At 41.6% G+C, this 14,243-nt stretch overlaps 1 protein-coding gene across 1 annotated transcript in view; it reads right to left on the bottom strand.

Moving 5' to 3' along the window:
* The window catches only part of RSRC1 (arginine and serine rich coiled-coil 1), a 176,350-nt gene that overhangs the window by 1,865 nt on the left and 160,242 nt on the right, over positions 1 to 14,243 (bottom strand). The window contains exons 9-10 of the mRNA XM_030028844.1: positions 1,750 to 1,856; positions 687 to 833 (exon numbers count right to left, since the gene is read on the bottom strand). Coding sequence (XP_029884704.1) covers positions 687 to 833; positions 1,750 to 1,856 — 254 coding nt within the window. The remainder of the gene's footprint in view (positions 1 to 686; positions 834 to 1,749; positions 1,857 to 14,243) is intronic.

Genomic DNA, 14,243 nt, shown 5'->3' with positions numbered 1-14,243 from the left:
TAAAGGTAGAGACTTTTAATAATTGGAAAGCCAAGACATTTCAATTTCAGTCTCCTCCTGAAACAGCAACTTTGTCATATTGTACGGGTCTTGATCTTTGTTAGCAATGTTCATTTTACAGAACTTGCATTAGTTTATTTACTGCAAGACATTTTTAACTTGCTAATTCTTAAAAAAACTCTACTGTAAGTACTCCTATTTCTACTTACAAGTGCTCACAAAGGAATTTGCATAAGTTTAGCCACAATGATTTAAAATTATCTTAAGTTTGACATGTATTTAAAGCTGTACGATTTGGCAAGGTGGGCAAATTCTGAGTCTTCGACCAGGTTTCCCACTACACAAACCAAAAGCAATTTTTCCTGAATTTTTTTTGAGCAGGGATTTTTATACGAACAAGATCTTAAATTCCCCTGTATTAAATTAGTATGCTACTTTGTTATAAAATTTGTTTGTAACTCTAAAACCACATCACTGGTGAACTTCTTCTTTTGTAATTATTCTCTGTTGGATGATGCAAGGAGTGTGACCCTTTTTGAGCCAGTGAGTGGCCCATTAGCTAACGGTCTTCAGACCACAGATTATTTGATGAGCAGCGCAGCAAAATGGTTGTTAGGTCACATGAACCTGCTCTCATTCAATGGGCTGTCTTGTTCTAAAGAGAAAGTAAATACGGGCACACTTACATTTGGATGTGCTAAAGAATTATCATCTTGATATTTGATGGCAGTAGGAATATTGGCAGGTGGTGGTTCTTTTTCAGGAGCAGATGCATCAGCAGTTCCTGCTCCGATAGCTACAGGTTCATATTGTAGTTCAGTAGGCTCTACTGACTAAAAAGAAAGAAACACATCTGAATATTTTATCCTCAAACTCCCAAACATGGCAGTATCTTAACTGAGCGCTCCTCTTTCTTCCCATTGCAACACGTGCCCACGAAAGGATCCTCATGCAAATCCCTCTCAGCGTGCTTAGCAGGACACACTGGACATGGACTAAGGTCCGGACTAAACACATGAAGTGAAAAAAAAAAGGTATTGCCAAAGGCAATGAGAGAGCTTGCAAAACTGTAGCTTTGGGGTTTGGATCACTTTCTGAAGAAGCTGCATGAACTTCTCAGAGACTTCTGAAAAGCCAAGAAAATGCATGTTCTTGGGGAAACAAACTGATAATTCAAAGCACCTCAATGTCAGGTGGAAAAACTGAACAAAACCTTTGCTTGCATACTTCCAAAGACAAAAGTGTCCAAGTTCCCTAGAAGACTTGGCAGCCAGAACGCAGCTAAAATTCAGAAACCTGAATGTCTCCCGTTCAGTGTTTGGAAAGCTGTCTGAAAACAATGCTGTTCTGTTTCAGGGAGTAAATATGGTCTTAAAGTCTGGCTTCAGTTAAGCAGAATTAAAAATAGTGCTCTCTACCTTTAATTACAGTGTAAATGCCTGATTACTTTTGGATTTAATTCTTCTGCTTTTCCTAAAAAAAATTCTTCGTGGTTTTAAAAGAATTTTTAAAAATTGGAGTTGCTCAGCATAGGTAGAATATACTGTCAAAACAGCTGATTTCATTTAAATTCTTACACATTTAAATGTATTCTTCTTTGAACACCACACCAAGAACATAGGAGAGTCGTTGGTGGGATTTAAGATTGTCAACATTGATGCTCTTTCATCAGTGGAAACTGTATTAATAGCGCAGCTTCCACCTGACTTTGAAAGGATTATGCACCAAGAAAGGATATTGAAAACTTACCTTTTTGACTTCTTTACTTGATCTGAATGTCTGTGGAACAAAGGAGTCACTTTCAATAGCTTCAATTTCTTTTACTCGTTTCACTTGCTCTAGTAGGGTGGCTTGGTCTACAAAGAGAAGGTGTAATGTCAGTATACATTAGTGTAAGCCTACAATAAATGCCGTGTCTAAGCAATATCTTGAATATATTTTACAACAGTACATACCAGAAAAAAAGAAACCCAACCCAACTTGTAATGCAGCCTAAAATACTCTGTTACAAAGAAAAAGTCTCTCTTTTAATAAAAATAACAACAGTGAGTTGGCCATTATTGTTCAACATATGATATCATTCAAGATGCTAACTTAAGAATTTGCTAGAGATGTCCTTGCAGGATAACTGCTAGATTTATGGCATGAGGATTTCCTGGAGAAGTTAAGGATTCAGGGACAGTGCAGACAACTCAGTGGAGTACCATCTGTATGTAGCAGTGAAACCACCTCTGCTTGTATGGAGGTGAATTTGGCTTCAGCTGCTGATGTCCTGAGAGATGTGCCATCACCTGTGTTCTCCTCATGACAAGCTAAGTGATTAGTTTGGCATTGAGTTACATCGTTAGGTGAATTTGACAAAACAAAATATCTTGGAATCTGGTAATAAAATGTTCCTAACATACACACTAAATATTGTGTGCTCAGGTGACAAAATTGCAGCTGTTTAATCAAATGAGCAAAATTGCTTCTTTATTGTACTGTGGGGTCTTACAGTGCACATGTATTTCACAAGATACTTCTGAATCCCAGGCTGAGATTTTATTTTGACGAAGCGAATGCAGCTCCCAGTGACATGCCGATAAAGAAGAGCAGCTCCTGCCAACCTTGGTATGAGCTACACTAAACACGTAGCTGGGGTGCTGTCAGGTAGGCTTTGCTAGTTCTTTCAGTGCTCAACCAGACAATCTTCTGGATAGATTAGAATGGTAGGAAGTGAAGAGCATTCATAATGCAAGATATACTTCTTTTTAAAAATGAAACTACTGATGGATGACAGTGAAGTTTCATATTACGGCTACGTTGATCTAAGTTGCCAATGGGATGGTCCTCCGACTTCTCCCTCCCCCGTGCCCCTTGTGCAGTCTGGCATTACTCCCTTTGCCAAAAGCTAAGTGATTAAACCAGCTCACTTGGAAGGTGAAAGCTCACGCTTGTGCCACAGTCTAACAAAACAGGACATCGTCTCCGAAACTTTGTTGCCAGACTTACAATGCAGCAGCAACATCATGCACAGGCTGAGCTGGTGCAAACTCTCTTCGAGCTCAAATTTGTTTTTAAAAGGTTTTGTACTGGTGGGCTTGATGTCAGAGCAGGTATATCTGCACCAGCCAGAGTTCAGAGGCCAGCTGTCTGCTAACACTTATCAGCATAAACTCTGACTGTTTTTCTAGATAGCTTGGAAGTGCAACTGTGTCTGCCCATGCCTCTGCGTGGCTGAGTGATCTGGTACCGAGGAGGTGAGCTCATGAGTCACGGAATTGTGGTCTTGAGCGACAAAGTAAAAAGGACATTACCAAAAAGATGAGGAAAAAGCAACCTAGGATAGAACAGTTCTATTTTTTCAGGTACCTGAAGTTTGATCAAATATTTCATGAATACACAAGAATCCTTTAAACACTATATAAAACCAAATCTAAATAAAAGAGTAATTGTAATTATATATTTGTAGTACCTACATATATATGTATAAAAGATGACATTTCTTGTTCTAAAGGAACCAAAGTATATTTAAAGTCAGGAAAAGTGCTTGCAGACCAAAAGAGCTTACAGAATTATTCAGAAACTCAGAAGTACCAAATTCTTTCCCTGTATACAAAATTCTAAATTGAAATTCATCTAGATATACGCATACACTGCAAAATACTTTCTAGTTTACGCAAGAAAAAAATAAATGTAACTTGCATCCTTTCGCAATGACTAACCACTGAAAACACATTTCAGTCTATTAATGACAAGTAAGCGGAGCTTCACATAAGCAAATAAACTAATGGCAGCTCAGAAATATTCCTGGGATGGACGTGCACACACTAAATTAATAACCTCATTTTTTACCAACAGGTTGTACCGCAAAACTGTTTTGTTTTCAGTCCTGGGTAGTATGGCTTGTTCGTTAGGGTACATCTGACACAAAAATATTTGCTTTACTGTCTGTTTCATTTTCTGCTTCTTCAGATTCACAGCTCAGTCAATCTTCCTTACTGCGGTGACAAGCAAACCTCGAATTCATTCTGCTAACTGCACGCTTTCGTTTAAAATTTTAACCAATTTGTCTTCATCTTACTTACTTATGAATACCATTTGCTTTATACACAGTACATTGGGGCCAGCCTGAAATGGTCGAGGCACTGTATCAGGGAGTAGCGGACAGTTTTTGCTGTGAGCAGTATTTATAAAATAGGTAAGGCAGACAAAAGATAGGAAGAGATGTAACTTTCAAGCAGCGAACAAGAACCTGCCCCGTTGCTTAAAAAGTGTTTGGGAATATTGTTTAGTCTCTATGGATATGATGAACAGAAAAATCAGGAACACGCTAACTATTTCTGCATATGCTGAATGTGCAGAAAGTCAAATACACTGATTGCTGAGTCTGGATAACTGCTTGCAGCGCTCTGACTGCTTCAGCCGGTGAACTCCTACCTGACTGTTATTTTAATAACTTCACTGAAGCCAAGCACGAGGTTTGCACCACTGTGGGAAACAGTATGCCAAAACCTGCCGGGGAAGCAAGGCTGGCTGGGTGGCAGTGACGCAGGCTGTCCTCCGCTGGAGAGAGAGTGATAACCCGGAGGGACGTGGTCCGAGACGCGCTGGTTCCTCGCACGCCCGGCCGCTCGCCCCTGGGAGGGTTTTGTGGAAGCCTCAGTAAAGCTTCTGCTCTGGCAAGGCTGAGGGCAAGAGCTGCACTACAGCAAAGTGCATGAGTACATCTTTAAGCCTGATTCTTTGAATTTAGAAGGAAAAAAAATCACTTGCTGACAATTAAGCTTGTGTTTAAAAGTTCTGTTGCCTTGCTGCTAAAGTCTTCTTTTTTAAAAAAGATTCCTAAGGATCCCATAGGAAGTATAAAAACAAATACACTAATGCCCTACTAGGGAGAGGGAATCGTAATTCATCAAGCTCTTGGGTACATCTGGTCTGAAGGTAAATAAAGGAGCGGTAAGTGTACCTGGTAGTGACAGTATTAAAACCAGGTATCGGAGAAAGGCAGCTGAACGTAGATTTAAAATCAGTTGCTCAACTCTTATTTCACAAAACCTACTGTCAGTTCCCAGCCTGTTACAGTATCTTACATGAATCTTATACAAACCTATGGGAATGACAAATTATTAAGGGGGCAAAAATCACTAAATGTTTAGAATTACATCAGTGACATTAACTTGGGGAAAATGGACTGGAGGAAGCATAACCCATTAGCGTATGATTTTTTTGACAAACACATTATTGGTAGATAAAACGACTTCCATATGTTGTTTGTCAGATGTCAGTAGAAAGGATATGTATTTCATAGTAAAATCAAAAATAATGGAGTCAGAAAGCTAAGAGGCTACAGACAAAAAAAAATATAAATCAATACTAACTCATTGCACAGCAAGTCTTTTTACCGTGTTATAGCGAAAAAAAGAAACTAAATCTTGTATGAGGGCTTGTTGAGGCCGTTTTTTATGAAAAGGCGATTCTAGCAGCAGTCACAATTACCGTTCCTGTCACCAGCGCTTTCCCGCTGACGCTTGGCCGTGGCGATACCACGCAGCAGCGGGGCTGGGGGACCCCCCCGCGGGGAGCCGGGGGGGCCGGGGGGGCAGCCGGCACCCGGCCCGGCCCCACAAACCCCCCCAGCGCACCCCCCGGCTTAAAAACATGCCTATTTATGCCCCTTACCCTAAAACTGATGCTAGTTGGGGAACGTGTAGTTAATGCAATTTTATAGTAATCTAAGGATTTTTGCCCCAGTTACGCCAGCCACGGAGGATTTAACTGGGAACGCTGTCCTTCAGAGATGATTCGGTATTTCACACTTCCCATCTATATTTACATCTATTCACATCTCCCCATGTATATATAAATATATATACATACACAGACATCTTTTATAGCTGCTATTTTCATATTGCATTCGTCTCTATTAACCATAATTTGAAATGTCACTTTAGAAATAAAACGTGTATTAATCCTTCAGATGCCACCCCAAAATTTCACACACACAATAATTAGAAACACCAGAGAATCGGATAAAAGAAAAAGTAACTTGCCTGCAAGCTCTACATAAAATATTCCTATTTCTTTGCTTATTTTTAAAGACAAAACTGGTGATGAAGCCTGCCAGGAATTTAACAAGCATTGAAACAGATGCATTAAACGACTAATATCTTGTGAATGACCCATTAAATAAAAACATATTTTAAATATTCTTGTATAATCTTTAGGCGTAAATTTGTAATGTTTACTGGATTCATTGCTAATCTATAATCCTGACCATGAAAATGAACCCATGCCCTCACCTAAAGAGTTTTCTTTCAAGTGGGTCTAACTTAAGAATCAAAGCAATGACATAATACACCTAAAACATTCCTCAGAATGTATGTTTCTTCATATTTTACTACTTATATTTAAAGGGATAGAGCTGGTTAATTTCAGTGACCCATTTAAAATGTAATACATTTTAAGTAATATGCTTTGAAATACTTACAGGAAAAAGTTGCTATTTTTTCTGCTCTTTTGTTTATGAGTTGAGGAATAAAGATGAAAACACAAATAGATACCAGACTAAACAAACCACCTAGAGAGGAAAATATTTGCCCCTTCATCCCAGTTTATTTAGGGTTATCTTAGGTGATACTGTACAATTTTTGTACAACTGTATATATACAACTGTATGGATACAGTAACAACTGCATTATAAAACTGTGTGTTTTTTCAACAGAACTGTGGTTTTTCACATGCCCGGTGCTTTTTAATTGCTGCCTATTTTTACTTAAGCTGCAGAAACTGAGATATTCAAAGAAAAATGAAGTTTTAGTCTAGACAATTTGCAGCAGGAGAGAAAAAAATCTCCACGGCTCTAAGACATACTGTCTTCTACAGTGCACTGCACTGAAATATTTCTATTAAACAAAATGAAAGCACCAGGAGGAGGAGGGAAAATCCAGCAGGATGGGTGGGTTTCACTTCATTTTTGTCACCTCTAGACTTTCCAAAACTCGGAGCTCTGTTTTCTAGGTGTTTTTCTCCCCCCTCAAATCTTTTCTCCCTGCAGGAGACAATTAGCAACGGCTAACGGGGGTTATGTACCATAACCCGACCCAGGCGCGCACGCCGGAGCCTGCAGGTATTCGCGGAGCGTGACCTCAAGTCCCGACGCCGTTCCCGGCGTCCGAGCGAGGATGCCCGGGCTCGCCGGCCGAGCTGCGCGGAGAACCTCGCCGGTGCCTTCAGCAGCCATCTCGGGGCTGGCGAGACCCTCAGAGGCGAGACCTCCTGCACCCGCCAGCCCCGTACAACCGTCTTACAGAAAACCGGAGCGAATCGGCCAAGAAACGAACCGCTCCCGCCAGCTTTCGTGTTCCGAGGCCCTTCTCCCCCTGCCCGGCTCGAGCCAGGTGAAACCCTCGGAGGCGGTGGGATCCCCCCCAGGGATGAAGGCCACCTCACCCCCGGTTTGCCACCCGGGTTGCCTCGCAGCCCGGCGAGCAGCCCGGTCTCCGCGGGGCCATTAGAGGGAGGCACCGCCACGCACAACGCCGGCCGCATCCCCGCCTTTGTCTGAGGCGTTCGGAAAATTGCGGATGATTGAGCCCCGAAGATGCTGCGAGCCGAGCATCCCTGCCGGGGCGCCCGCCGGCGTGCGGCCGGAGGGGGATTGGGGGTTAGTTTCAAAACTACCTCTTCCCTCTGACGACTTTAAGTCATGATAAAAACTGCTTGATGCCTCCAATGCTTCCGGATCCCCTTAGCTGAGTCGAAGCGCCGTTTCAACACTTGGCCACACTATTTCCTAGCTGTTGAGATCTCCAAAGAAATAACTTCTTCCAGCCCGAGTCACAGGAACAATAAAACGCACTCCAAAATGAGCAACCGTGGCCAGAGAAAGTTTGTGTTGTTAATTTGCATTCTTCAAGCTTAATTGCAAGTACTCTGGTACTACAGTTATGAAGTCTTAAAATAGCATGTTCTAAGTACCCTAGTACTTACTAGAGAGAGTACTACAGTACTTACCATTTGCTATTTTAATGCATTATAATGATAACTTGGCTTTCACAGTATTTTAAAACAGGTCTGGACACTAACAGCTTTTTCTTTAAAAAGAATGGAAGTATTTGGTATAAAATCAAGCAGAAGAGACGACGGGAAACTTTAGCAATCGAGTTCTGAATTTAAGAACATTTAATTTAAGCAATTTAAGAACCTTTGGATTTCTGCTCTAGCCATGCATTTAACCTGCACGCAGGTTACCTCCACCCTTGCGCTTCTCACACGCGTGCGAGTTCCTACATTCACTCGCAGTTTGAGGCCTTTTGGGGTATTTTTGAAAAAATTCTGGGAAAAAGTCAAACTCGGGTAGCAAAGTGGCAGGAACCAGCCCCAATACGCTTAAAATTGCTGGATATTTTCCTCCCCTGAGTAGAGGGAGCAAAAGAAACCACGGCCGGGGCCGGCAGCGCACGGGGTCGGGGGGCCGGCGAGCTGGCTGGCCGTCTGCTGGCCGCCCCCCACCGCCCCCGAACCGCACGCCAGCAGCCCGCCGGGAGAGCCGGCGCAGCCGGAGCGGGGCACACCGCATTTGTCACTGTGGCTAATATCAGAGATACGCCGCTCTTTTTTCTCAGCACACAAAAGCAAGATATGTAATTCAATGCTCAATTTACCCTTGTCTCGTAGGAGATTTTTCCCCGCTAATTGATAGAAATTAAGCCATTAATCAAGCCACTAGCCATCATTCAAACCAGGGAAGATGAATACAAACTTTCATCATAACCACCTTCCCCATTTTAGTGTTCATTAGCATTAATTTTTAATGCAATTATGCTATTCTTTTACGCTGAGCTCATAAATTACTGCTCTTTTGTTGCTCGCTGGCCTTGTAAAATCCAAGGTAATGCTTTGTGCTCTGATCTTAAAGGCAATTACTGGGTTCTTCTATCTTTTATATATCTCCATCCCAAATAACCTCTATATTGTATGTACAAACTAACGAGTGTATATATTACATACATGTATAATATATAACAATTTGTCTATGTTAAACCTATACACATATCTATTATACACACTCAGATAAATAAAAGTATTTCTGTATCGTGCCACACCCCACTATATACAGGGATTCAACTGTACAGAAATAACAGTAAAACGTTATTGCACACTGGATGTATAGAAAAAAATGGGTGTATTGCAGGCCACGGTGGAAATAAGATTAGTAGCTGAACTTGGGCTGTGGATGAGGCACACTGTACGACATGTAGGACAGCAGGGCTGAAACTCTGCAGGTGTTCAGGCTTTTGCATGGACCATTTTTTGTTTACACTTCAAAAAGTGATGCTGAAAGCTGAAGATAGGCAATTGCATGTGCCCAGGGTTGTTTTTTTATTCTATTGTATGTTATAGCGTGTGCCAACATCTACAGAGTCTTTCCAAGATGCAGTATTTAATATGTGTATTTTAACAGTCCCATGGTATCACACACTGACACGTGGTGCCACCGTGATGCTCGGTGTCAGTAACGGTAACTTCCATGCTTTTATTCCAGTCCATATATTGATTCTCAGTAACACATCAGGGGAAATGCACAGCAGCTACAACCACCTCTGGTTGCCCTCAAACACTGAATACAATTTAAGTGGCTAAAGGAAAAATGAAATGTAGATTAGCAAATTGTTGTTTGTTTGTTTTTAATTATTTTTCTGCTTCTTTCCTGGGCCAGGCCTTTAGCTGGTACATGAAATAATGCCATTCACACCAGCTAAACATCTGTCTAGCACCAATAAAATATGATCCATGTATTTAAAATCCCATTTCATCTAGGCCTTAGCCAGCATAAACAAGACAATTCTCAGTTAAGTGTCATGCTTATCCCATAGATTCACTCTGGTCTCTCAGATAAATACCCATCTGACATGCAGTAAGTACACATGTAATGTTGGCACGGCCACAGAGATCAACAAAAACCCATTTTTTAACAGAAAATAAAAGACTCCACACAAGGGATTGTGGTTTAAGCAAACGGATACAATTTCTGTTAAATTTAACCAAAGGAACGGTCTCCCCTAGCTTCACAGGCTCCTCAATTCATCCCTTTTTTCTGGCGAACACAGACACGGGCTCCACACCGAGATGCTCTAACTTGCTTCTTTACGATGCCGGCAGCCAGCAAAGCACTGAACGGTCTCGGTGCTGGCACAAACGCTGCCCGAAACAGCATGGGCAGCAAAACACACATAATCCAGTAAAACCATCAATACGATGCTCTTTCTACATACTTTCTCACTTTGAAGTAGGTAGCGCAGAGGTACGGGCGTGAATATGGATGTGGCTGTAATATGTAAACTGCAGCCGGCTGAATAAATGAATGTATTTTGCAATTTAGACTCTTTCCGTTATCCCCACTCTATCAATCTGCCTCTGATGCAACTTGTAACACTACAAATCCTGAAACAGTTTTCAGAGACTTGCTTCATGAAAAAAAAACAACCCACAAAGCAAACCTGACCCAAACCAAAGGAAGGCAGCAAGGCAGGCTGTTTCCAGAACGGGAATGCTGCCACCCAGGCTGATTGCCTTGGCCTACGATGATACCCCAATCCCAAACGTTCTTCTAACCAAAGACATTCCTATTTTTTCTCCCAAGTTTGGCAGAAAATAAAATTTGAGATACCAAAAATACCTTAGCCAAAGTTTTTGCGAGGTCTTGCAGAGCCCACTTGCAAAAGATTATTTTAAATCCGTATCAATCACCCTGTTAAGCCATTGCTTAAGACTTCTTTTTTTATATATATAGATTATACGCTACCCTGATAACAATACTTGTAGTGAAGACTGCCTAACCCATTCTGCTTAAAGATCCTGCTTTGAGTTGCTTGAACCTGAAACGTTTTGGGTGAAAGTCTTCTGTGCTCCTATCTACCCCACGCTTCATGTCTTGCAGAAAATTTCAGTCTAGCCATTTAGGAAGACACAGTGAGACGGCATTGATTCGCCAGTTATTGGCAAACTTGACTTCTAAAAATTTAGTTACTGCTTTTGCCCTCCTAGTCAAAATCCACCCTCATTTAGTCAAACCATAACACTTGGAAATCCTGTTTGCTCCTGCTTTACCAAGATTTCTTATTTTTCAGCCCCAAAAGACTGAAGATAGGCTCAACATACACAACTTTGCAGAGTTTGTTATGTTCAACACGCATCTACAAGCTTAAACCCCTCAGACTTTAAAAGTTGCTGCTGCTCCAGGTGATGGTGAAGACGACGGTTTAACAGAGCCAGGCGTCTGTTTCTCTGGAGCTCTCCGCAGCTCCTGAAGTAGGGATGAAACCACGCCAAGTGGAAGTGAAAAAGCCAGGAGGCAGCAGGCATGTTGCACAAATGGGAAAATGCACGGCAAAAGAGATGGGGATGGAGGGAGAGCTGGTAATGTTAATTGCAGTTAATGTGCCCTGAAGAACGGCGTCCAATACCAGACTTTTCCTCCATCTCATGGGATGAACCGCAGCATGGCTGTTAACCACCCTGCCCGTTTTCTGCGGGAAATACAGGGTCTGGCCAGGCTGACGTACCGAACAAATCACGTGTGGCAACTGAAGTAAACGGGAGCTGAGTTTGGGTACATAAAATGCAAAATTAAGTAAGCTGAAGACAATGTTCTGCTTTTAAAGTTCTCCAAAGCTGAAACCCTGTTATAATTTTGTCTCTGCTCTCTTCTTAAAACCCTAGAATTAATAATACTCACCTCACCAGGCTGTTGTGAGGATAAAAGCATTAATGTTTGTGACACGTTGAGATCCTGTAGTGATGAGGCCAAGAATAGCCCGTGAAGAAATTCATAATGCTGCTTTAAAGATGAGGTTTGAATAGCTACAGTCAAATAAAGTACAGATCTGCATATTGAATAATGAGAATATAAAATAATTAATAGTTCCTATTAACTAAAGACTGTCTAAAATGAAACAACACTGACTGAGGCAGAGACCTGTGGAAAATCATCCACTTAGAAGTCATAATGCTTGATTCTGTTTTTTCCCTTAATTTCCAAGCGTTTGATTTGTTTTAATGCAGAGGTGCGGTTTTGGTGTGTGCGTGCGTGAAGGTACACGTGCATTTGCACACACACACGCAAACGCGCTCCCTTCTAGATACAGCTCGGAACAGGGCCACGGAGATAACGCACGGGCTCAAACCTCTCCGCTAACAAGGACATCACTAAACGAGATGCCAAAATAAAGACGAGTAAGAATGGATTTCAGATTTGGTTAGCCTTTCTTTTTATATTCTTTAAGAGTATTTCTCTGCTCAAAACCTCTAGTTCAGCTAATCCCTTTCACCCACTTCGAGGACGGAGCCTTCCCAGGACACAAACAATCTTTTTTCCCTTCGTGTCCCTTTTTACATGGCAGACAACGTTACCAAGTAAGTAGAACCAGCCCCGCGTCCCAGCAGCCAGCCTAGGTATCGCCGCAGGGTCCGTTTACCCCACGTGCACCACGCATGCGCCCTGAGCTGTATTTAAGTGCAACTGGAGAAGCATGGGGAGGGATGCTGGCAAACTAGGATGGGCTGGAGGCAAATCAAAGACTAAAAAAAGGGAAAAAAAAACCCTTTTCTTACAATTGCTATTGGAGAAAACAATTAGAATAAATTCCTTCTCTGGGGAATATGTGTAGTAAAGTAATTTTCCCCATGTCCCAATACCCGGAGCCCCCGAAGGCCTCTCTCCTGATGGAAAAAGGCCTGGGTACTGATCGAGACAGGGTAAAGCGTCCCTCCAGCTCTCTGTTGCCGTTGGCACAAGTCCTTTAAGCCAGCCTCAGTCCAAGAAAACCTAAAACCTAAGTGGCTGACTGTACTACTCAATTTTTTGGTTTTAGTCAGCAAAAATCTTCAAAGGGAGGGCATGCGGTGGGTTATTTCGGCAAGGGGTTTCCTCCGCGCCTGCTCCCTTGTCCAGGGAAGCCCCGGCACTGGCCACTGACCCAGCTCGGGCAGGTCTGGAGCTTGGGACAGACAGGACTAAGCGTTCGACGCCGTGCACTCTATTTACCATTTATTTGCCCTTTGCTGTATAGTTTTGTTTGTTTCTGTCGCATCTGTTGGCTTCTTTCATTTTTCACGCATTTCTCGCATTTCAAAAATAGCGTTCAATTCATCCTCACCCTTGTAAAATTTATTTACCCCGTGTATTAAATGTATTTTTGTTTAAATCGGAAGAGAAACTGATGATTTGGAGACAACTACAAAGTGGTATTTCATTGCTGGAAGGAGCCTACGCATGATGTGGTTTTACTGTCAAAATGTAGATCTGGGAATTTTGCCATGTTAAATTATAGGAACACAGGCCCAGCAATGGGGTAATACCTTAATGCTTCAATGTGAAGGAAAGTAAACATAACTCAATTAAAATGTGTACTGTGGGGATTTTTCTGACACTCTATATACTTGGGAAAGCTGCCACCTACCCTGACCTCTCTGTTATAATTATGTATGTCATCTTAAATGTCATTAATTTAGTCTGTATTTCACTCATCCTACATGTTTACCGAGTGTCTGGATTTTTTCCTTGACTTTAATAACCTATCTTTTTCCAGGGAAGAAAAATACTTAAATAAAACGAACGACACAACTTTCTTGCAGTTACTTTGGAGAACGGGAATATAGCCTTAAAAATAATAACTAGCAAATATTTAGATGTTTGATGTTTTGAACGTACGTATTTCTTGTAAATTTGGTGTGATGACTTACACATGAACTTAGAGGAAATGCGTATGTTTCTGTGGGATTGTAGTCTAAATCAAAAAGATAAGGCTCTTCTGACTGCAAATAATTAATTCATTTAAAGTCCACAGAGCCATTTCTCATTTACATTGAGCAACGTATTCAATTACTCCTCCAAGTATACGTTGTAACACAAAATCAGACTACAGTTATGGTACCCATACTGATATATTTGACTGTTCCTGCTTTCTAGTTCTCTATTTCATAATGTTTAATTATCAAGCGTGTTCCTTAGAACTAAATGGCTAAAATAGCTAAATGATCTTCAATGATACACAACTTTTAAGAAGTATCCCTTTAACATATGGATAATTTTCCACTGTAATTTTTCAGAGAGCCTCACAAACGTCGGGAGACAGCACCCCACGGCAAGCACAGGACCGGAGCAGAAACCACTTGGATCCATCTCCATCACGCCGTATCGACACAGAAAAAGAATGAAAGCAGCTGTTCGTACACTAATGATTAGTCCTTCGGTACAGTTC

Source organism: Aquila chrysaetos, chromosome 10 (assembly GCF_900496995.4).
Source record: "Aquila chrysaetos chrysaetos chromosome 10, bAquChr1.4, whole genome shotgun sequence".
NCBI lineage: Eukaryota > Metazoa > Chordata > Aves > Accipitriformes > Accipitridae > Aquila > Aquila chrysaetos.
The sequence above is the reverse complement of the archived record's forward strand: the minus strand, read 5'-3'. Positions and strand labels throughout refer to the sequence as shown.